We start from the raw sequence: 17,748 nt of genomic DNA, 5'->3' as shown, positions 1-17,748 counted from the left end.
AGTGTCCTTATAAGAGGAGGAGAGATCAGAGCTTGCTCTCTCCTCCATGAGAGAACTGACTGAGAAGACTGATATCTACAAATCAGGAAGAGGGGTCTCACCAGGAACCAAATCTTTTGACCCTGTAATCTTGATCTTCCCAGCCACCAGAACTGTGAGAAATAAATGCCTGTTGTTTAAGTTATCCACTCGTGGCATCTTGTTAAAGCAGCCTGAGCTGACTAAGACCATGTCCAAGAGAGGAACTGTGGAGTCATATGGTAATTCTATGTTTAGCCCTTCGAGAAACTAGACATCTTTTCCCAAAGGGGCCAGACCATTTTACATTCCCATCAGTCTGTAGGAGAGATTCACTTTTTCTAAATCCTCATCAACACCAGTTATCACCTATTCTTTAAATTATAGCCATCTCACTGAGTATGCAGTACTTCCTCATTGTTATTTTGATTTGCATTTCCCTAACTGCCTCTTGAGAAACCTGTATGCAGGTCAGGAAGCAACAGATAGAACTGGACATGGAACAACAGACTGGTTCCAAATAGGAAAAGGAGTACGTCAAGGCTGTATATTGTCACTCTGCTTATTTAACTTATATGCAGAGTACATTATGAGAAACGCTGGGCTGGAAGAAGCACAAGCTGGAATCAAGACTGCCGGGAAAAATATTAATAACCTCAGATATGCAGATGACACCACCGTTACGGCAGAAAGTGAAGAGGAACTAAAAAGCCTCTTGATGAAAGTGAAAGAGGAGAGTGAAAAAGTTGGCTTAAAGCTTAACATTCAGAAAACTAAGATCATGGCATCTGGTCCCATCACCTCATGGGAAATAGATGGGGAGACAGTGGAAACAGTGTCAGATTTTAATTTTGGGGGCTCCAAAATCACTGTGGATGGTGACTGCAGCCATGAAATTAAAAGACGCTTACTCCTTGGAAGGAAAGTTATGACCAACCTAGATAGCATATTAAAAAGCAGAGACATTACTTTGCCAACAAAGGTCCTTCTGGTCAAGGCTATGGTTTTTCCAGTGGTCATGTATGGATGTGAGAGTTGGACTGTGAAGAAAGCTGAGCGCCAAAGAATTGATGCTTTTGAACTGTGGTGTTGGAGAAGACTCTTGAGAGTCCCTTGGACTGCAAGGAGATCCAACCAGTCCATCCTGAAGGAGATCAGTCCTGGGTGTTCACTGGAAGGACTGATGCTGAAGCTGAAACGCCAATACTTTGGCCACCTCATGCAAAGCGTTGACTCTTTGGAAAAGACCCTGATGCTGGGAAGGATTGGGGGCAGGAGGAGAAGGGGATGACAGAGGATGAGATGGCTGGATGGCATCACCAACTCGATGGACATGGGTTTGAGTAAACTCCAGGAGTTTGTGATGGACAGGGAGGCCTGGCGTGCTGCAATTCATGGTGTCGCAGAGTCGGACACGATTGAGCGACTTGAACTGAATTGAACTGAACAGCTAAAGATGCTAAGCGTCTTTTCATCTGCTTATTGTTTATATTCATGTTTTTTGGAGGAATATCTATTCAGATTCTTTGTTTTTTAATTTGGTTATATCCTTTTATTAGTGAGTTGTAAAAGTTCCTTATATATTCTAGATACAAGGTCCCACAGATAAAATTATTTGCAAATATTTTTCCCACTCTACAGGCTGTCTTCTCACCTTCTTGTTGGCCTCCTTGAGACACAAAAGTTTCAAATTTGTGTGTCAGAGTTTCAAAGTCCAATTTATCTACTTTACTCAAGATCAAAGATTTACACCTAGGTTTTATTCTAAGTGTTTTATTGTTTAACTCTCGCATGTAGCTCTTTGATTCATTTTAAGCTAATTTTTGTATATAGTGTGAGGTACTGGGTCAAATTTTGTTCTTCTGCATGTGGACATCCAGTTGTCTAGCACAGTGGATGTCTCCCTTCACCATTCAGGAGAAAGTTTCAGAATTGTGTATAACCAGTAAATTATCCATATTTAGAAAATATATAGAACTCCCAAAAATCATTTGGGGAAAGACAAACAACCCCACATAAAACTGACCAAATGGCATGAAAATGCATTTCATAGCAGGGGTAGAAGTGAATGGCTTATAAACATGTAAAAAGATGCCCAATTACATTAGTAATCGGGAAAATGCAAGATGAAACCACATGAGACACTGTTTGACATTCTGCAAATTTTTTAAAGCTGACAATAGCAAGTTATAGTGATGTACTACAATTCTCATAATTTATTGGTGGGTGGGAGTATAAATTGAAAATCTACTTGACATCACCTAGTAAAGTTAAAATGCATATACTTTATGACTAGGCTATTCTACTTTTCTATTTATCATAAACTCTTAGACATATGCATTAGAAGTTATTATGCATCTAATAACATAACAAGAAAAACAAGAATGTTCACATTGGCATTACTTATATAGAAAAAAGAATTCCATCAATAGGAGAATGCATTAATACATTGTAGTAAATTTGTATAATACATACAGTACTATTTATATACAATTCATAATCATGTATTAATAAAAGAAAATAATATATTATTTAATAATATACAAATAGGTAGTAAAATCTTGGTAAAAGCAAGACAAAAGATTAATATTAAACACAGGGCAATAATTATATGGTGGGAGGAGGGAACTAGGATAAGCAAGAGGTTTCAACGTTATGGGTGCTACTACAGTTCTTACCTAGCTTGTGATATCACAAGCTTGGGACACAACTTGTGAAATTTTTATACTATTACTATTTAGATTCTATATATATATATATTCTATATTCATACTTTTTATGTTTGAAATATTTTGTGAAATTTCAAAATGTCTTGAATTTAAAAGCCTCTACATGAAGCATGAACGTCCCAGTTCACCCCAGTTGTAGACCTCATTTTATCATCTTATCAGGGTCTCCTCTGGAACCCAGCCCTGAAACAATTAGAGTTGGGCACATGTCACCTTCCATGGCACTGTCATCTCCGTCCCAAGCTCTATGGCTACATCTCTACCAGAACTATCCATGGCTTCTAATTTTCTCCATTAGTTCTTTTTCATGGCTTTTTCCACCATCTTAGAACACTGTTCACCTTTCTTTCTAGATCTGACCTCTGTTTTATTTAATAAAAATTCCCCTGTCTTTATTTTTAGAACAATTCCAAAACGAAGACTTATTAGGATAAAATTAAGTATACGAACCTCCAACAAATATTTGTTTAAAATCATTAGGTCTAAAGATCTAAAACAACTCAGATCCTAGGTTTTGGAACTGGCTATATGGGAAGAGTAAAAGAAAAGAGTGTGTTAGCCAGTTAAAACACAAACCCCAACAGACAGAGGAACTTTGCTCTACATAAAATTAACAAAGATGATCTGGCTATGTGAAGTGAAAGTCACTTAGTCATGTCCGACTCTTTGCAGCTCCATAGACTATACAGTCCATGGAATTCTCCAGGCCAGAATACTGGAGTGGGTAGCCTTTCCCTTCTCTAGGGGATCTTCCCAACCCAGTGATCAAACCCAGGTCTCCAGCATTGTAGGCAGATTCTTTACCAACTGAGCCACAAGGGACGCCTGATCTGGCTATAGTCATAGTAAAATTTCTGAAGAGAAAAAAGTACATTTTTGGTAAACAAAACAAGGTCTTATTTAAATAAAAGCTCTAGTAATGTACATTTTCATATGTACATGTTTAACATGAATCCTCTGTTTAGAAATAATATAGTTGAGTAAACTATGTGCAAAAGAGAAATCCATAATATACTTATATGCTGGTAAACTACTAAGCTGGTAAACTGTTAAGTAAAAGAAAAAACCGCAGAGTAAGTGTTTAACCATTAGATATCCTAACCATATGAACAGTGAGAGAGTAAGATACTGGTTTTGATAAGGAAAAGCAAAAGGTCATTTCCTCAATACAAACCTATTAGTGTGTTACTTTCCACCACAGCAGCAGACTTATCTCCATCTCCACATGCAACCCGCTGAGTTTTTAAGTAAGCAGACAGCGATGACGGCAAAGCATTCCGCCAGATTAAGAAGTTCAGTAGGTAGGAAGCTGTTACACAGTCATATGGTTTTGTGCTAGTGCTAAGCTCCAGAGCTGCTTGGAATAAGCCTTGCAGTTTCACTGAACCCTAGGATAAAGCAGAGACTCAGTCACTGTCATTGAAACATTTCTTTAATTTGAAGGAAGAACATATTTAAAGACAGAGCTCGCCACACAACTGTAACTCAATACGAACGTTAATTCCCTGAAGATAGGCTGACGTTTTTATTAATTAAATGATTATTAATCAGTTCTAGAGATCTTCCCTGGTGGCTCAGACGGTAAAGCGTTTGCCTACAATGCAAGAGACCCGGATTCAATCCCTGGGTTGGGAAGATCTCCTGGAGAAGGAAATGGCAACCCACTCCAGTATTCTCGCCTGGAAAATCCCATGGACGGAGGAGCCTGGTAGGCTACAGTTCATGGGGTCACAAAGAGTCAGACACAATTGAGCAAATTCACTTTAATCAGTTCTAGTGATGAAGGTCTTGAAAGTAATTTCAGTTGGGAAAATCAAAAAGAAAAACCTTTTTCTTCAGCAAAAGTATACTTTTTCCTGTAGAAATTCTGCTATGACCATAAGCAGATCATCCTCATTATTTCTATATAGCCCAAAGTTTTTTTACATGGCAAGGTTTATTTTACTGGGTGTCAACCTCCCGCCCCTCTCCCCAGCTGATTCCTATAGAGCTAGTTCAATGGAAAAAAAGACACATACACATGAAGGCTGAGTGCCAAAGAATTGATATTTTCGAATTGCTAGAGAAGACTCTTAAGAAGACTCTTGGGCTGCAGGGAGATCAAACCAGTCAATCCTAAAGAAAATCAACCTTGAATATTTATTGGAAGGACTGATGCTGAGCTGAAGCTCCAATACTTTGAACACCTGATAGGAAGAGCCAACTCACTGGAAAAAACCCTGAGGCTGGGAAAGATTGAGGGCGGGGGGGGGCAGGTGACAGAGGATGAGATGGTTGGATGGCATCACCGACTCAATGGACATGAGTTTAGGCAAACTCTGGGAGACAGGGAAAGACAGGAAAGCTTGGCAGGCTGCAGTTCATAGGGTCGCAAAGAGTCAGATACAACTTAGCGACTGAACAACAACAATGAAAATACAAACTCATCAGGCTGTTCCTGGCAAAGCTCCACGTATATGTGTGAAAAGTAAAGTGATAAGATCAACCTCAGAAATTCTGCATCAGCTCCCACAGCTGTATCTCATCTAAATATCCACTCACACAGCCTGTCCTCATGAAGACAGAACGAAGGGCGGTTCACTGTAATCACGCATGGAAGTGCACGGGGCTGAGGACAGAAGACACGGATCCTAGTCCCAGCTCCACCGTTAACAAGTTGTCTGTTTCACCACTCAGGGTTTTGTTGCTCAATAATATTCAATCTACTAAAATTATCTCATAACTTTACTCTAAGGGAAAAAATAATTATAAATGTAATTTTGAATTTGATCATAGATATATCAATATTTATTAATGTCTTCAAATATCAGGTAATAGATTCAAATATAGCTTACTTTTTACTTAAATTCTTTGCTGTTTCATGCTTAATTTTTTATTACCTAAAAAACTGAAAGACACTGGTCAAAAGCTCAAATCTAAACAAACATTAGAAAGAAATCAATCAAGCATCTAAATCCATTTTTGTAACTGACAATAAGCCCCTAAACTGCCTAACTAGCCAATTAGTAAGAAATAAAATAAATAGCCTTTGGAATTTAAAACAGCATCTTTGTTCTTTCATTTCAGGACAGTCAAAACACAACAAAAAGACCTTGGATATGTAGCTCCAAAAGAAAGAAGGGCAAGAGACTAGGTGAGTAGCAAAGTCATATATTTGAAAGATATGCCATCAAAATATGAATATACAGGTCCTTAGAGAGATTAGGCCAGCATTCAAACAATGTTTTCAAGTTAACTATATTAAAAAGTTAATTATATACTACCGAGGTTCTACTCAAAGACTTTGAAAATATAATGCATAATTAATATTTTAAAGTCTCAAATGCCTATTCCTAGGACCAGTTTGCTAATATACAAGCCAGATCAAATATATAACCACCAGAATCCTAAAGCAAGCCATATGTGCTAAGTTTTGTGAATTCTATAGTTTGTGTCTCTATACCATGCACATATTTATCAAAATAGTTACACAGTTCATGTGAGAACCAGGTATTTCATATAGGTACCATAATATGTATCTTTCCCCACTCCAGTGAAGTTGCTCAGTCGTGTCCAACTCTGTGATCCCATGGACTATAGTCTACCAGGGCCCTCCATCCATGGAATTTTCCAGGCAAGAATACTGGAGTGGGTTGCCATTTCCTTCTCCAGGGGATCCCCCTGACCCAGGGATCGAACCCAGGTCTTTCACATTGCAGGCAGATGCTTTACCATCTGAGCTATCAGGGAAGTCCCCACTCCACTTCAGATACTCTCAAAATAGTCAAGAATGAGGCATAGTTATACGTATGATACAAAGTTACAGTGTGATGAAAGGTAAGAGGCAAGGGTTGGTAGAAGGAGATAAGGAGAAAGCATCTTCTTTAAAAACTCATAAAGTACAAAAATGAGCAGCCTAAGCACTGAAGAAGTTTCTGCTCATCAAGGTCCCTGAAAGACCACCAGGATAGGCAGACACTAGAGAGCAACTCTAAATTTGAAGCCAAGTCAGAAGAGATGTCTGAGATTTTGCAATGTCCTCCAGAGGCAGTGGAAACACCTTGGACTCTCTGAAACATGCTCCTACAGAATCCCACTGCATCTACAAGAGCCTAATAGCTGGAGCCCAAACCATGGCTCAGCTGCTACCCCTGAAGGCTCCCATGGCCTCTATACAGCTCCCACAGGAGCCACAGTAAAGCTCTAGAGCCAGGCACCCCACAGCTACTGATGACTTCACTGCCCCAGAATAGGTCTCAAGGGTAGAGTCAAATACCTGGGCTATGGGGTCCCCTGAAGACCCATTCCCAAGCTGTGCCTTCATTCCTGAGCCCATCTTTGATTTTCACCCCGAGGTAGGACGTGCAAGGCATGAGGAAAAGCGTGGGGGCTGGGGTAGAACGCCCAGGAAGAGAACTGTTGTTAACCTCAAGTACTCTGAGTTTCAGTCTCAGTTTAGCTATTGCTTGTTGGAACATCAGAAACATGTTCTCTACCTCACTTACACCCACTTCCCAGTCCACGAAGCAGAGAGATTATCTAAAAAAAAATCAAGTTACTGTAAGTGATGTGTTTTGATCGAATATTAACAGGTCCAGGGGAACTGGGTAGACCACAGTTTACTGAAATCTATCAATAATCTTGTAAACAATAAAACCTACTACTTCCTATACCTCTCTTTTTAGCAAAACAAGTTTTTAAAAAAGCAAAGCTCACTGATTTGGATTTTCTTTCTCTTACAACATTTCCTCCTGCCCCACTACCCATCCCTACCTTCACCATCCCACCACCTGCAACTGGAGAGGTAGTAATGATAACTGAAACAGAAGATGCAAGAAGGCAGAAGCAGAGACCCTGGACAATCCACAGATTGCTTTATCTGCTGCTAAGACAGAAATTTTTCATGCATATATCACATTGACACTTACAGAAGAAAAGTCCAAATACCTGAAATTGTACAAATGTTTTTGGTAACTTCATTAGAAGATCAAACGCTAAAATTTTCACTTCTTCAAAAGTGCCAGTTAAACATTCCATTAGTGTTTGGAAACGACCAACATCAATATCATGACTCAGCTGATATACTGTTTGGACTCTACCTAAAAATTAAAAAAAAAATTTTTTTTAAGTGAACAGTAGGAAAAGGAAATCAACATTTTGAAGTTATTTAGCCAAATTTACAGAAAATTAGTATAAGAACTCACACCTTATACTTCACCCACAATAGCATAAAAAATATTTCCAGTAATTTTCAAAAATGATAAAATAATAAGTATTATAATTCTATAGAGAAGACACATTTTTTAAATAACCATTTTTAAAAATTGAAGAATAGTTCATTTACAATGTTCTGCTAGTTTCAGGTGTGCACCAAAGTGATTGTTACCTACATACTTGTTTTAGAGTCTCTTCCATTCAGTTCAGTTCAGTTCAATTCAGTCGCTCAGTCGTGTCTGACTCTTTGCGACCCCATGAATCGCAGCATGCCAGGCCTCCATGTCCATCACCAACTCCCGGAGTTTACTCAAACTCATGCCCATTGAGTTGGTGATGCCATCCAGCCATCTCATCCTCTGTCATCCCCTTCTCCTCCTGCCCCCAATCCTTCCCAGCATCAGGGTCTTTTCCAAAGAGTCAACGCTTTGCATGAGGTGGCCAAAGTATTGGCGTTTCAGCTTCAGCATCAGTCCTTCCAATGAACACCCAGGACTGATCTCCTTCAGGATGGACTGGTTGGATCTCCTTGCAGTCCAAGAGACTCTCAAGAGTCTTCTCCAACACCACAATTCAAAAGCATCAATTTTTCAGCGCTCAGCTTTCTTTATAGTCCGACTCTCACATCCATACATAACCACTGGAAAAACCATAGTCTTGACCAGAAGGACCTTTGTTGGCAAAGTAATGTCTCTGCTTTTTAATATGCTATCTAGGTTGGTCATAACTTTCCTTCCAAGGAGTAAGCGTCTTTTAATTTCATGGCTGCAATCACCATCTGCAGTGATTTTGGAGCCCCAAAAAATAAAGTCTGACACTGTTTCCACTGTCTCCCCATCTATTTCCCATGAGGTGATGGGACCAGATGCCATGATCTTAGTTTTCTGAATGTTAAGCTTTAAGTCAACTTTTTCACTCTCCTCTTTCACTCCTGGCTCACAGGGTAAAGAATCTGCCTGCAATGCAGGAGACCTGGGTTCAATCCCTGGGTTGGGAAGATCCCCTGGAAGAGGGCATGGCAACCCACTCCAGTATTCTTGCCTGGGAAATCCCATGAACAGAGGAGCCTGGCAGACTACAGTCTGCATACTTCACTCTGAATGACACTCTCTAGGTTCATCCAAGTCTCTTTTCCATTATAGGTTATTAAAAGATATGTGCTACATAGAAGGTCCTTGTTGGTTATCTATTTGATATACAGTAGTGTGTATATGTTAATCCCAAACTAGTAATTTACCTCCCCCCTCCCCATCCCACTAGCCCCTTTGGTAACCATAAGTTTGTTTTCTATGTTATGAGTCTATTTCTGTTTTGTAGATAGATTCATTTGTATCATTTTTTAAGAATTCCATGTGTAAGTCATATCATACAGTTGTCTTTCTCTGCCTGACTTCACTTAATATGATAACGTCTAGGTCCATCCATGCTGCCACAAATGACATTCTTTCTAATGGCCGAGTAGTATTCCACTCTGTGTGAGAGAGAGAGAGAGTGTGTGTGTATACACATCACATCATTTTTATTCATTCATTTGTTGACGGGCATTTAGGCTGTTTCCATATCTCACTACTGTAAACAGTGCTGCCGTGAACATGCATGTATCTCTTTGAATTAAAATTTTCTTATTTTCAGATATATGCCCAGGAGTGGGATTACAGGATCATATGGTAACTGTTTTTAGTTTTTTAAGGAACTTCTTACTGTTCTCTGGTGGCTCAGCAGTAAAGAATCTGCGTGCAATGCAGGAGTTAAACTGAAGTGAAAGTCACTCAGTCATGTCCGACTCTTTGCAACCCTATGGACTAAACATGCGTAGAATTCTCTAGGCCAGGGTATTGGAATGGGTAGCCTTTCCCTTCTCCAGGGAATCTTCCCAACCCAGGGATCAAACCCAGGTCTCCCGTACTGCGGGCAGATTCTTTACCATCTGAGCCACAGAGGAAGCCCAAGAATACTGGAGTTGGTAGCCTATCCCTTCTCCAGGGGATCTTCCCAACCCAGGAAATCAAACCGGGTTCTACTGCATTGCAGGCGGATTCTTTACCAAATGAGCTATGAGGGAAGCCCAGCAATGCAAGAGACCCGGGTTTAATCCCTGGGTCAGGAAAATCCTCTGGAGAAGGGCATGGCAACCCACTCCAGTATTCTTGCCTGGAGAATGCCAGGGACAGAGGAGCCTGGCGGGCTACAGTCCATGGGGTCACAAAGAGTTGGACAGGGCTGAGCGACTAAGCAGCAGCAACAGCATGCTGTTCTCCATGGTGGCTGCACCGACTTACATTCCCACCAGCAATACAGGGGGTTCCTTTCCCTCCGTACTCTCTCCAGCAGTCATTATCTGTAGAACTTTTTCAATGATGGACATTCTGACTGGAGGGAGGTGATACTTCATTGTAGTTTTTGGTTTTTTTGGCTGCACCACATGCCATGAGCCTGTGGAATCTTAGTTCCCCAACCCGGGATCAAACCCAGGCCTGCTGCAGTGGAAGCGCAGAGTCCTAACCACTGGACAGCCAGGGAATGCCCACTCGTTGTAGTTCTGATTCGTGTTTGTCTAGTAATTAGTGATACTGAGCAACTTTTCATGTCAGATGGCCATCTGTATGTCTCCTTTGAAGAAACGTCTATGTAAGTCTTCTGTCCATTTTTTTAATTGTTTTTTTTTATATTAAGAGTATGAGCAAAAGATAAAAAATAAAGTATGAGCTGTTTGTATATCTTGAAAATTAATCCTTTGTCTGTAGCATTATTTGCAGATCTTTTCTCCTAGTCCAAAGGCTATCTTTTCATTTTGTTTATGATTTCCCTTGCTTTGCAAAAGTTTTCAAGTTTAATTAGGTCCCATTTGTTTATTTGTTTTTATTTCCATTACTCAGGAGATGGAGCCATAAAATATTGCTGCAATTTATTTCAGAGTGTTCTGCCTCTGTTTTCCTCTAAAAGTTTTATAATATCCAGTCTTACATTTAGGTCTTTAATCCATTTTGAGTTGACTTTTGTATATGGCTTTAGAGAATGTTCTAGTTTTATATGTTTACATGTAGCTGTCCCAATTTTCCCAGCACCACTTATTAAAGAGAATGTCTTTTCTCCAACATATATTCTTGCTTCCTCTGTTGTAAATTAACTGCCTGTAAGTGCATGGGTTTACTTTTTATTCTGCTTCATTGATCTATATGTCTGTTTTTGTGACAGTACCATATTGTTTTAATGATTAGCTTTGTAGTAGTCTGATGTCAGGGAGTGTTATTCTTCTTCCCCAAGATTGCTTTGGCTATTTGGGGTCTTACATGTTTTCATTCAAATTTAAAAATCTTTGTTCCAGTACTGTGAAAAATGCCACCAGTAATTTGACAGGGATTGCATTAAACCTGTAGGGTAGTATGGTCATTCCAACAATATTGATTCTTCCAATCCAAGAACACGGTATATCTTTCCATCAGTTTGTAACATCTTCAGTTTCTTTCATCATGTCTTATACAGTTTTCAGGGTACAGGTCTTTGGCTTACGTAGGTAGGTTTATTCCCAGGTATTTCACTCCTTTTGATGCAATGATATACAGGATTGTTTCTGTAGTTTCTCTTTCTGATATTTCATTATTAGTGTCTAGAAATGCAACAGATTTCTCTACATTAATTTTGTACCCAGGAGGTTTACCAAATTCATTGATGAGTTCTAATAGTTTTCAGGTAGCATCTTTAGGATTCTCTATGTATAACATCATGTCATCTGCAAATAGTGACAGTCTTAGTTCTTTTCCCTCTGGATTCCTTTTACTTCTTTTTCTGACTGCCATGGCTAGGACTTCCAAAACTATGTTGAATAAAAGTGGTGAGAGCGGGCATCCTTCTCTTTTTTCTGATCTCAGAGGAAATGCTTTATGCATTTCACCACCGAGTATGATGTTAGCTGTGCATTTGTCATATGTGGCCTGTATTACGTTGAGATATGCTCCCTCTCTGCCTACTTTCTGAAGCGTTTTTATTGAAAGTCTTATCATAAAAACAAAAGGGGGAGAAAAGACCTACAAAAATAAATCCAAAACAATTAACAAAATGACAAAACGAACATACATACTGATAATTACCTTCATCTAAATGCTCCAACCAAAAGACATAAACTAGCTGGATGGACACAAAAACAGAACCCATATATATGCTGCCTACAAGAGACTCGTACAGATCCAGAGACATATAAAGACTGAAAATGAGGGGATAGAAAAGGTATTCCAATCAAATGGAAATCAAAAGAAAGCCTAAGCAGCAATACTAGCATCGGACAAATAGACTTTAAAATATAGACTGTTATAAAAGACAAAGAAGGACACTATATAATGATCAAAGGGTCAATTCAAGAAGGAGATTTAACAATTATAAATATATATGCACCCAATATAGGAGCACCTTGATATATAAGGCAAATGTTAACATAGAAGGAGAAACTGACAGTAACACAACAGTGGAAGACTTTAACATCCCACTTACACCAACAGCACACCATCCAGACAGAAAATCAGTAAAGAAACACAGGCCAGGTCTTACATGATACACTAGACCAGGTGTTCTTAACTGATATTTAAAGAGCATTCTATCTAAAAGAAGCAGAATACACATTTTTTTCAAGAGCACATGGAACATTCTCCAGGATAAATCATATGCTGGACCATAAAGCAAGCCTCAGTAAATTTAAGAAAACTGAAATTGTATCAAGCATCTTTTCTGACCACAACATTATGAGGCTAGAAATCAACTATTAGAAAAAAACTGCAAAATTCAAATACATAGAGGCTAAACAATATGATACTAAACGACCAACGGCTCACTCAGGAAATCAAAGAGGAAATCAAAAAAGTACCTAGGGACAAACGAAAGGAAATAGATATTTTTTTAAATTTGTTTAAGCCTATTTTATTCTCTTTCAAAAAGTTATATATTATATAAAAGATAACTAAGTTATTTTTCAACAACCTAGTACAAATAATTTAAGAATCTATCTTTAAAAAAAACCCTTCATAAACCTTCTTATCCTAGAATCCAAAGTCCTAACATGCTTTAGGTGAACAGACACAGAATAATCAATATAATGACATATCTTAATAGCATTCCTGGGCATCAACAATAAAGAAGGAATCTTTTTGCTATTCAGGTAAGAAGTTCAATTCATCTACAAAATGAGAAAAAAAATCAGTCTAGCTTCATTCTTTGCCACAGGCATGTGTAGTGACAGAAGATAGTGCAGCAATGCTAACCAAAACCTCAGGGAAACGAGGAGTAATGAAAATCTACATCTCAAAATCCTATTCCAGTATCAAGTATACAGCAATCTAAACATTTTTGAAGGTACAAGAAATTAAGAACTAATTTTCCCAAAAACTCTTCTCAAAAAAAAGATGAATTCTAGCCAACCAAGAAATAAGAAGCACTAAAGAATGATGATGGTCACCAAATCCATTTAATTTTTAAGATTAAGATTAAACCTATGGGGGGATTTCATAGTAGGATGTGAAGAGCATTCAACAAATTGAAGTGAAGTGAAATGAGAAGTCGCTCAGTTGTGTCTAACTCTGTGAATTCTCCTGGCCAGAATACTGGAGTGGGTAGCCTTTCCTTTCTCCAGAGGATCTTCCCAACCCAGGGATTGAACCCAAGTCTCCTGCATTGCAGGCAAATTCTTTACCAGCTGAACCACAAGGGAAGCTCAGGGGTTAATTTAGCAAATTAATCCCTCAAAATAATTGAAAATATTTCTATGCTTAATTAGAAGAATGATGAATATTGCTCAATAGAAATCAGCATGTGAGTTTACTTAATCTTAACTCACAAGTTAGTTCAAGCCTGTAAAATTCATAGATCAAGCAAGTGAAGTTTTTGTCACTTCAATCACACCTCTGCTCAAATCTGCCTCTTCTTTGCCAATTTAGACATCTCATTTCTTTTTTCTTGCCTAATTCCTCTGGCTAAAACTTCTGCTATAATGGTGAATAGCAGCAGTGAAAAGGGGTATCTGTGTCTTCTTCCTGAACATAGGGGAGGAGCTTTTGGTCTTTCACCATTGAATACAGTTATTACGTTATAGGGTTTTCATAATGTCTTTTATCATGGTGAGGAAGTTGTCTTCTATTCCTAGTTTGCTGAGTGTTTATCTAAAGGGTGTGCAATTCTGTCAATGCTTTTTCTGCACTGAGATTATCATGAGTTTTTTATTTTTCTTTGTTCTAATGTGGTATATTACATTTACTGTCTTATATTGAAACACCTTTGCATTTCGGGTATATATATTCAGGTGCATAGTATATAATATATATTTTTTTAATAATATTTTTAATATGCTCTTAGATTTGGTTTTCCAGCAATTTTTTTAGACTTTTTGCATGTTTATTCATAAAAGATGCTCTCGTTTTCTTGTGGTATCAGTGGTACCAGAGGATACTGAGTTCATAGAATGAGTTAGGAAACTATTTCCCTCATCTCCAACTTTTTTAAAGTTTGAGAAGGAATGGCATTAACTCTTCTTTAAATGTTTAGTAGAATACACCAATGAAGCCAGTCTTCTTTACTTTTAAGAGGCTTTTGACTCCATCTCTATTTTTCACAGGTCTGTGCAAATTGTCTACTTTTTAAGTTACCAATTTGTATGTTTCTAGAAACTTGTCTATTTCATATAGGTTATCTAATTTATTAGAAATACAATATAACTGTTTGCAATATTGTCTTATAATCTTTATTTCTATAAGGTCATAGAAATGTCTCTACTTTCATTTCTGATTTTAGTGATTTATATCTTTTTTAACTCTTAGTAAAATTAAAACTTTGTCAATTTTGTTGATCTTTATTAAAAAGACCAACTTTTGGTTTCATTGATTCTCTGTATTGTTTTTCTATTCTCTATTTCATTTATCTCTGTTCTAATCTTTATTATCTCCTTCCTTCTGTAGATGTGAGTTAAGTATGCTCTTCTTTTTCTAATACCTTGAGGTATAAAGTTAATTGATTTGAGATCTTTTTTTCTTTCTTAATGTAGGCATTTACAGTTTATAAATCTCCCAATTACCACTGCTTTTGCTTCATCCTCTTAGTTGTGCTAAGTTGTGTTTTTTCTTCCTCTCAGAGTATTTCTAATTTCACTCATGATCTCTTCTTTGATTCACTGAGTGTTTAACAGCTCTGCTCAAATTGGAAGCCTTCTCTGACAACCACTGTATGAAATAGCTATTACTCCCAACCTCCCAGATACTATTTCCCTGCCCTTCTCTTCTTGAAACATTTTTTTCCTACTACTTATCTCCATCTGAAATTCTATGTATTATTCATTGAATTACTGTCTGTCTACATTCACTAAAGTCAAACGTCAAAAATGGGAAGAACTCTGTTTTGTACACTGCATATCCTTGGCACTAAATAAATATTTGTTGAACAAACCCTTTTAATCTAATTGTGGAATCCAGTTTTTCACCACAAATATAGTGACATTTTATTTCAAATGAGAAGGGTGCATGTGACTTATTCTTCTTGAACTAGGACATACTTGAGGAAAGGCAAAAATCATTTTAACTAATATCAAATCATAATCTTTCTACAAAATGATACAAAAACCTACATTAATATTTTTGAGATAAAGATGAAGAATGAATTTACATTTCCCATCCTGTATTTTTTAGTCATGTTTCTTTTCTTTCTTTTTTGAAAATATTTATTTGGCTATGTTGGATCTTTGTTGCAGTATGCAAGTTTAGCTGCCCTTGGGCATGTGGGATCTTAGTTTCCCAACTGGGGATCAAACCTTTGTCCTTTACATTGGAAGGTGAACTCTTAACCCCTGGACCAGCAGGGAAGCCCCCAGTCATGTTTCTTTAGCCTCCTTTAGAGTTAGTGGGTACAGTATTGTTTGCTCTATTGGCATTACCTCTCAGCTGTTTAACACCATTACTGTGCTATCAGTCACTGTCTTAACTATATGTGACTCATTCATTATGAAGATGACACAGGTTTTTCAATTTTAAAGTATATTTGAATATGTTAAACTATTCTCTCAATTGAAAAATTAGCAGTATAAATTCAGCCTAGATATTTACCATACAGTTCAGTTCAGTTCAGTTCAGTCGCTCAGTCGTGTCTGACTCTTTGCGACCCCATGAATCGCAGCATGCCAGGCCTCCATGTCCATCACCAACTCCCGGAGTTTACTCAAACTCATGCCCATCGAGTCAGTGATGCCATCCAGCCATCTCATCCTCTGTCGTCCCCTTCTCCTCCTGCCCCCAATCCTTCCCAGCATCAGAGTCTTTTCCAATGAGTCAACTCTTCGCATGAGGTGACCAAAGTAATGCAGTTTCAGCTTCAGCATCAGTCCTTCCAATGAACACCCAGGACTGATCTCCTTCAGGATGCACTGGTTGGATCTCCTTGCAGTCCAAGGGACTCGCAAGAGTCTTCTCCAACACCACAGTTCAAAAGCATCAATTTTTCGGCACTCAGCTTTCTTCACAGTCCAACTCTCACATCCATACATGACCACTGGAAAAACCATAGTCTTGACCAGAAGGACCTTTGTTGGCAAAGTAATGTCTCTGCTTTTTAATATGCTGTCTAGGTTGGTCATAACTTTCCTTCCAAGGAGTAAGCGTCTTTTAATTTCATGGCTGCAGTCATCATCTGCAGTGATTTTGGAGCCCCAGAAAATAAAGTCTGCCACTGTTTCCACTGTTTCCAAATCTATTTCCCATGAAGTGATGGGACCAGATGCCATGATCTTTTTTTTTTTTTTTTACATTATACTAAGGATGCCATGATCTTAGTTTTCTGAATGTTGAGCTTTAAGCCAACTTGTTGACTCTCCTCTTTCACTTTCATCAAGAGGCTTTTTAGTTCATCTTCACTTTCTGCCATAAGGGTGGTGTCATCTGCATATCTGAGGTTATTGATATTTCTCCCGGCAATCTTAATTCCAACTTGTGCTTCTTCCAGCCCAGCGTTTCTCATGATGTACTCTGCATATAAGTTAAATAAGCAGGGTGACAATATATAGCCTTGATGTACTCCTTTACCTATTTGGAACCAGTCTGTTGTTCCATGTCCAGTTCTAACTATTGCTTCCTGACCTGCATACAGGTTTCTTAAGAGGCCAGGTCAGGTGGTCTGGTATTCCCATCTCCTTCAGAATTTTCCACAGTTTATTGCGATCCACACAGTCAAAGGTTTTGGCGTAGTTAACAAAGCAGAAATAGATGTTTTTCTGGAACTCTCTTGCTTTTTCGATGATCCAGAGGAAATTGGCAATTTGATCTCTGGTTCCTCGCCTTTTCTAAAACCAGTTGAACATCTGGAAGTTCTCGGTTCATGTATTGCTGAAACCTGGCTTGGAGAATTTTGAGCATTACTTTACTAGTGTGTGAGATGAGTGCAATTGTGCGGTAGTTTGAGCATTCTTTGGGATTGCCTTTCTTAGGGATTGGAATGAAAACAGACCTTTTCCAGTCCTGTGGCCACTGCTGAGTTTTCCAAATTTGCTGGCATATTGAGTGCAGCACTTTCACAGTATCATCTTTCAGGATTTGAAATAGCTCAACTGGAATTCTATCACATCTACTAGCTTTGTTTGTAGTGATGCTTTCTAAGGCCCACTTGACTTCACATTCCAGGATGTCTGGCTCTAGGTGAGTGATCACACCATTGTGATTATCTGGGTCATGAAGGTCTTTTTTGTATAGTTCCTCTGTGTATTCTTGCCACCTCTTCTTAATATCTTCTGCTTCTGTTAGGTCCATACCATTTCTGTCCTTTATTGAGCCCATTTTTGCATGACCTAAAT

The 17,748-nt window shown here is 38.3% G+C and overlaps 1 protein-coding gene across 2 annotated transcripts in view; it reads right to left on the bottom strand.

Annotated features, from left to right (window-relative positions):
- THADA (THADA armadillo repeat containing) overlaps positions 1 to 17,748 on the bottom strand; it is a 325,428-nt gene that overhangs the window by 276,552 nt on the left and 31,128 nt on the right. For both annotated transcript variants that reach the window (XM_065929363.1, XM_065929364.1), the window contains exons 16-17: positions 7,674 to 7,825; positions 3,922 to 4,135 (exon numbers count right to left, since the gene is read on the bottom strand). In XM_065929363.1, coding sequence (XP_065785435.1) covers positions 3,922 to 4,135; positions 7,674 to 7,825 — 366 coding nt within the window. The remainder of the gene's footprint in view (positions 1 to 3,921; positions 4,136 to 7,673; positions 7,826 to 17,748) is intronic.

The sequence above is a fragment of the Muntiacus reevesi genome, chromosome 3 (genome assembly GCF_963930625.1).
Source record: "Muntiacus reevesi chromosome 3, mMunRee1.1, whole genome shotgun sequence".
In the NCBI taxonomy this organism is placed as follows: Eukaryota; Metazoa; Chordata; class Mammalia; order Artiodactyla; family Cervidae; genus Muntiacus; species Muntiacus reevesi.
This window is presented reverse-complemented; position numbering and strand designations above follow the sequence as displayed.